The 7,290-nt window shown below is 36.7% G+C and overlaps 1 protein-coding gene across 1 annotated transcript; it reads left to right on the forward strand.

Annotated features, from left to right (window-relative positions):
* The first annotated feature begins 3,858 nt into the window (after positions 1-3,858).
* On the forward strand, positions 3,859-6,198 carry LOC6638145 (angiotensin-converting enzyme). The gene is made up of 4 exons (XM_002061380.3): positions 3,859-4,968; positions 5,028-5,594; positions 5,666-5,979; positions 6,043-6,198. The coding sequence occupies exons 1-4, from the start codon at positions 3,962-3,964 to the stop codon at positions 6,057-6,059; spliced, it is 1,905 nt and encodes a 634-aa protein (XP_002061416.1). The 5' UTR covers positions 3,859-3,961; the 3' UTR covers positions 6,060-6,198.
* Positions 6,199-7,290: the final 1,092 nt, after the last annotated feature.

Below are 7,290 nucleotides of genomic sequence, written 5' to 3' on the forward strand. Positions count from 1 at the left end.
TTGCCCCTAAAGTTGTGCTACACTTTTGTTTTTTCTGTTTTTTTTTTTTTTTTTTGGCACGACAAGTGGAAAAATGTTGCCTAGTTAAGTGCACATCAAGAGCTAATTTATGGGCCAGCAGCGCGAACCCGCAACGCAAACCAAAACTAAAGCAAACCGCTTTCACATGTATTGTGGTTGTTGTGGCCTGCACACACACACACACGCATGCAAACTTTCACCCAACTTACACACATACACATGCATGTTTGTTTGTATATATGAAGGTTAGTGCTTCGATTTACCTTCTTTTTTTGTTTTTGCTGTTGTTGTTTGTTTTATTTGCTTTTGTTAAGTTTAAACATTTGCTAATTGTTGTTGACTCTGGGTTTTAATGGTTGTTGTGCAGTGCGTGGATGTTGCTTCTGCTGCTGCTGCACTCGTTGCTACTGCTGCTGCTGCTGCTGCTGTTGGTTTATGTAATCGGTGCTTGTAGATGCAAGTAGAGATACATGTGGTAGGTATGTATCTATGCACTACTTACTAATTCTATTTTTAATACACACACACACACGCTCACACGCATTTATACATATATGTATATGTACATATACTATACACTCATTTGCACTTCACTTTAATTTGGACTTTTACAACACTGGAAGCCTTTACGGCCCTTAGCCACATATTTTGTTGTGCATCTTTTTTTTATTATTATTATATTTCACTTGTTTTCACTTTAATTATTTCTTCCTTTTTTGTTGTTTTGTTTGGTTTTAGATTAATTACATTTCTATTGAATTGTTGTTGTCGCAGCAACTATGCAACAAGGCTGAATGTGCGTCCTTCCCCTGCAACTACAACTACAACTACTACTTTGTATATGAAACAAGAAAAAAAAAAATTAAAAAAACAACAAACAAATAAGCAAAAAACGAAGAAAAAAACAGTGGAAAAGAAATGGAGAAAAGGAATGTAGGAAAAAGTTTACTTCTGGCACGCACATTGTTTGACACACATACACGCACACACACACACGCGCACACCTTCAGCGTGCCACTGCAGACTGCGAAGTGTTATTACAATTTACTGTTGATTTCTTTCGCTAACCGAAAAGAGTCAGGAGAGTGCGAGTGAAAGACAGAGAGAGCAGAAGAGAGAGTGTGGGTTCTCGTTTATGCGTATTCGTGTGTCTGTGTGTGAAAGAGCGCGAAAATGTAGGTTAGTTTCCGCTTTATCCTGACGTCGTCGCCCTACAGTCAGTCAGCGTCAGCGTCAGCGCCACATTGCAGCACATTTCACTCTATTTTTGGGCGCTGAAGAATTCTTTCACTGTGTCCCTGCCTCTATCTCTGCGTGTGTCAGTCTCTCAATGTGTCTGTGTGTGTGTGTTGCTGTCTCTCTGTATGTGTCTGTGTGCGCTTTTTAAATATTTTTCTCTTCTTTTTTTTTTAGTAGTTTTTCTTTTATTTGTTTTTTTTTTTTTTGTTAATCACATACTAGGGACGCGCGTCCTGGTCATGGCGACTGTTCGGTTCTAAGGTTCGTCGTTGACTGGCGACTGAGCAAACGGGTTTTCCTTTCCGTTTGACGTAATCTGCAGAGCGCGCGCCACATACAAAATTCCCCCTATTTAAAGGACGAAGCCGAATTGTGGCAGCAGCACCACCAGCAACGTACGTGCTGCTCTCTGTGTGTGTTTTGACCAAAATGTCAAATGAAAATGCCGAAGTGTGCCAAGTTGGTGCCCCTTATTGGATGGCCTGCCGGCATAAACAAATGCCCAACTGTCGCCCCCCCCACACACACACACACACACGCACACACACTTGAAACAATGGGCATGGCAAATGTCCCTTTATTTGGTTGTCACTTTTACTAGTGTTACTACTACTGCTGCTGCTGCTGCTGCACCGCGGGCTACCTTCTATTCTTTGTAGCATGAAGAAAGATATAAAACAACAACAATAAAAAACAGACACACACACACATACATACGTACATAAGAAAGAAATGCCAAAATGATTAAGCTTGAATATGGGCCACTGGCTAACAAAGGCAAATGGATGCTGCCGAGCTGCTCATCTGTCTCAATTGGCTGCATTTCGCTACATACGCGTATATGCGGCGTATACGTAATTGACCATCATGACGTATGCGTGATATTTTGTAAGTAAATGCAATGACATTTTATAAGTTTTCATAAGTTATTACTATGACGACAGCAAAGAGTAGAATATTATTATTAAATGGCTTACAAATTCTTAGTCGGGGATGTATAAGTAGCCAACATGGCGTATGCATAATATTCGAATGAAATTTTATTCCATTTGGATGTCCTATTATAAAACTAGAAATTAGTTGAGAAATTGGAACATACATAAAAAGTTATGTATGTTCCAATAACAAATCGGTTCAAATTGCCTCCCTATCTATGCGAAAGCTGCCCGATGAATTTTCTTTGAGAACATTGTAAGGTTCTTTTGAAATGTCCTTGCTCTAATCGGCGATTCATGAAAACTGTAGCGAACAATTTTGTATTATTTTGTATATTGACTATTAGAACAATGACCATTTTTTACGTATGATAATTCACGATATCCGCATATTGCAGTTTTTTGGAAACATGTTTTCTCCATTTTACTTCTTAAGAACCTTGGTTAAATAAAGTCACATATTACATCCATTCAGAATATAAACAAATTAAAAAAACAAACCATTTGTATGCCATTTTGGATGTTTTAATGAGATGCAAGACTAAGTGAGTCAAAACGAGCTAACTTTAGTGATTTGAATTTCCAATTGTGTAAAAAAAATGGTTTGGAAAATGCATTTTTGATTTCCTTTCGTTTGTTCATGAAAAGCTTTGCAAGACTTCCTTTTAGACGAAAACCATTAAACTTAAATATTAATTAAATATTTTTATTTTAGATATCAAATATATTTGTGATAAATTGATAGCCAGCTCAGGGTCAATTTTCAAGCTATTTAATTAGTTAATTTTTAAAAGTGTTCTTTCTTCAGTTTTTCCAATAAAATATAATTGAATATGTATAATTTAGGTAATAATAATATTTATTATTGTGCTGGTTAAATCCTAAAATTTACGTTTTTAAAATTTCTATCCATAGATACAGCTGTAAGTAACATTAATTAGGTTTACCTTATACATATATCTGTTTTATACTTTCTACGAGTTTGGAATCAAAGTCAAAAAATTTGAAAGAAATCGTACTATCATAATCGTAGGTTCTTTTAGTTGCCGTTTCTGGAGTTTGGATATCGGATATGAAAAGCAACTTAAAGATGGTACTTTTATCTGAAGAACTCTAGTTAGCTCTAGCTAATGCTGAAATAAGTTAATAAATTTAATAATATGACTAGAACTATAATAATATATTGGAGAACCAAACTGTTAATATTAAGGCGCAATCAGTCGAGTTGTAACTATGAAATTCCGATCTTTAGTATTCATTTACACATCCTTGACTTTAAATGGCATCAAGGGGTTTCTTAATTTTTAGTACAAAGGCAATAAGACTAAAGAATAAATTAAAGCGTATACATATATGAATTTTGCATGGCTTATCAACTAACTCTATTTCTAATCTATATTCGTCTGTAAAGAGTATGTTTTATTTTCCCAAAAGTTGCACAATTTTTGCCCAAAATAAATACAAAATTTTATCAAGAGAATACAAAGTAGTTCACTTCTAGGGGCTCGTTCCCAACATCCTCTCTCCCGGCACACTTATGAATCACTCTCTCTTTGAATTCGCTGATAAGAAGCTGCTCGATAGGCTTAATATTTTATTCATTTGACTTTTAATTGCTCAGTTTAGTTTGAGATTCTGTTACATTCGGAACAAGCGGATTAAAAAGAATTTTAGTATAGAACTAAAAACGTAATAAATAGTCAGCGATAAGATCGTGACCCAGTGGGAATAATCAAACCTTGAACGGAAGTTAAGCCGAGGTCACAATGTGGTTACAGGGTTGGCTTCTTTTGCTGCCAATTCTGTTGGGTTTGGCTAATATTATCAATGCCTCCACCGCTGGAAATCATACGCTAAACTATGAAGCGAAAACTCAACGGATTTTAGATCGAGCCACCCAACGAATACGTTCAATATACGATATGAAGCGACGGATTTTTCTTCAACTAACATTAAAGGGAAAATCGCCGCTTGGTGGCCAGGCACCTAGTAAATTGGAGGTGGAAATGGAAACCTATCGTTTGCTCTATGAGGTGGCCGCCAATCTCAGCGTGGTGCCAGTGGAGCAACTCTCAGATCCTTTAATGCGTCGCAGGGTTCAACGTTTGTCCAAGTTGCAACTGCAAGGACTACGTCCTGCAGATTACGAACAGGCCAAGGATTTGCTAAGAACTATGCATAATTTTGTAAATGGTCCTTTGGTTTGTCCAGGAGAAGATTGCTCAGCTCGTAAGCCCTTGGCCATGTATCCACAGATTATGAACATGAATATGAGAACGAAAAACTATAAAGATTTATTGGAGAACTGGGTTAACTGGCGTCGGACAATCAATGACAAAATAACGGCCAAGAACACGTTCATAGACTATGTGCGATTGCTGCGTATTGCAGCCACGTATAATGGGCACGTTACACCATCTCGTACTTGGTATTTGTACTACGATACAGAGAACTTCCAGGCCGAACTGGAGGCAGTGGTGTGGGAGATAATGCCACTGTATAGGGAACTTCATGGCTATTTGCGACACGAAGTGCAGCGTGCCTATCCCAAGGCGGATATGAAAAATGATGGTGCCATATCGGCGCCAATAATGGATCAAATCTTATCACAGGATTGGTATTCCCATCAATTTTTCCAAACACCACATCCAAGCAAAGAGCATCAATTGCCATCGGTGGTAAGACGACTTGAAGAGGTTCTTGTGACTCCCGTAAAAATCAATAAAAAGGCAACTGAATTCTTCGAATCTTTGGGTCTCAATCATATGTCCGAGTAGGTTAAATCTCTTAAGTCCATTGGGAATATTTCTCAATTTTCTGGCACTTTTTCAGCGGCTTCTATGATCGGTATGCTCGACGCATGAACGACGATGAAGGCGGTCCTGATTGTAAGCCACAAGTTTACTATTTTCCACCTGATGTTGCCTTGAGATATTGCCCGAAATTGGACTACAAGAAGATGATGCAAGTCCATGGTGTTATGTGCGAATTGCAATATAATCTTTATAAACGAAATCTGCCATTTGGTCTGGACTCGGAACCTTGTCCAGGATTTGGTAATGCTTTGGCTGAAACAGCTGTCCTTGCCTCGGGCACACCAAGACATTTGCATCGTCTGCATATTCTGCTCAACGAAAGCCTTACCGAAGAGCAATCCCTAAATCGTCTCTTCCGCATGGGTGTCCACACTCTGCTAGCTGTTCCTCAGTACTTTATCAATGACAAGTTCCTCGTCGATGTCATGGACGGACGCATTGTTGTGAAGGACTACAATTGTGCCTACTGGAATCTTCAAGATAAATATGCCGGCGTCCAAGCCCCACTGTGGCGTACGGCCAAAGATTTTGATCCTGATTTCAAATTCTATCGTGGTCTCAATCCCGAAACTTCGAATACCAAGTTAATTAGAATTTTTTAATCTTTGGTTTTTGTGTGAATTGTTCAAATTTTCATCTCTCTTTTACTTGCAGAAAATTTTTAGCGGAAATTCTTGGTTTTCAGTTCTATCGTTCATTCTGTCTGGCCAGTGGACAATACAAGCCAGGAGATCCCAAATTTCCTCTACACAATTGTGATTTCTATGACAGCAAGGCGGCTGGTAAAATGATAAAGGACATGATGGAATTTGGCTCGACAAAACATTGGCGTGACATAATGGAAATAGCCACAGGCGAACGGAAACTGAGTGGACGCGGCGTATTAGAATACTTTGCCCCGCTCTTCACCTGGCTCAAAGAGCGTAATAAACAATTGGACATTGAGCCTGGCTGGGATGCCGAAGATTGTGAGCACATAATGAATGATATTGTTTGACTTTACATTTTTTATACTTTTGTTTTTATTGCAGTTTGTCCCAAGGAATAAAATTGAAACTTAATTACTCGAATTACAGTTTTAACATCTCAGTTTTGAGTTCACTTCAAATGGAATTACTATAACTTTTTTTTGTGAAAATGTTACCAACACTACTTTAAAAAAACATTTAATATTTTGTTTTAATAAAGATATTGGCTTATTATTCTTAAAACTAATATTTAAAATATTAGTTCAAATATGTTCATAAATTCAAAGTAAGCAAAAAGAAAAAAAATAAGAAAAAGGTTCGAAAGATTGAAATAAAATAGTTATCCAAAATAAATGTTTCGCTCCTAATACTATATATTAAAATTATGAACTTTGTTGTACAAAAATTAATCAGAATTCGGTAAAACCTTATTGAAAAGGTATTCCTTTTATAAAAATACCATAAATACTATAGTAAAATAAACCCTAAAATGTCCATTTTCTTAAAAACTTCATTCTTCTTGGCGCGAGATGTGAATTAATTTTAGACAATTGGTTTCTTGGTGAAAATATCCGGTACTTTCTGGGTACAATTCGATACCTACGATATTTTCGATCAGCTTTATTTATTGTTAAGTCAAAACAGAGATTGTTCTGCTTAGAATATATTGGTAAAAGTGTTCCTAGAATTAATAGATAAGAAATTGAAGGCATCACAGGTTCCCAATACATTTTCATCTGCTTCTAGGATCCTCTTTAGAGAGTTATTAAGCAAGTAGAAGTAATTTTTTTTTGGCAAAGAATAAGGTCTGACAACAATCCAAAACTGTGGTCTTATATCCACAAGATAACAAATGCTTTCCAAGTAATTGAAAATGAATGTATTAAAGCGTCTTAGGTTTTTGAGCGTGAAAAAACTGAATATATTTAATGCAATAAATATGTTCTGTTCCAAAGGCGTATCTAGGGAGCGAATTGGGGGAACTACACCCCTTAAAGTATGCAAAATGCTGGAAGAGTATTTATGATTGTAACTTAAAATTATCTACAAACAATGTTGGCTTTGAGAACTTTTTTTTATCCATGAAATATTTCATAACTTTTTTATATGTTTTAAAAATCGAGTTTTTGGACTGCTTGTTGCATACTTTTGAGAGCAAATTATCCCCCTTATCGATGCGCCTATGTGTTTACCCTAAGGAGGTGCCCAGTTGATAACACATTTTAAAACTTACTACGCCATAACGCCCAAAAGTATGCTTTGCCTTTTGTTTAATGTTATTACAAGCTTTTGTAATACAAAATAAAACGC

Source organism: Drosophila willistoni (assembly GCF_018902025.1).
Source record: "Drosophila willistoni isolate 14030-0811.24 chromosome 2L unlocalized genomic scaffold, UCI_dwil_1.1 Seg139, whole genome shotgun sequence".
Taxonomy (NCBI): domain Eukaryota; kingdom Metazoa; phylum Arthropoda; class Insecta; order Diptera; family Drosophilidae; genus Drosophila; species Drosophila willistoni.

What these genes read in the sequence shown, in the direction of transcription:
- LOC6638145 (XM_002061380.3), top strand. Translation starts at nt 3,962, where the DNA reads ATGTGGTTACAGGGTTGGCTTCTTTTGCTGCCAATTCTGTTGGGTTTG. An exon ending in GGTCTCAATCATATGTCCGA is followed by an intron (nt 4,969 to 5,027) that starts GTAGGTTAAATC and finishes GCACTTTTTCAG; the next exon opens with CGGCTTCTATGATCGGTATG. An exon ending in CCCGAAACTTCGAATACCAA is followed by an intron (nt 5,595 to 5,665) that starts GTTAATTAGAAT and finishes TTTTACTTGCAG; the next exon opens with AAAATTTTTAGCGGAAATTC.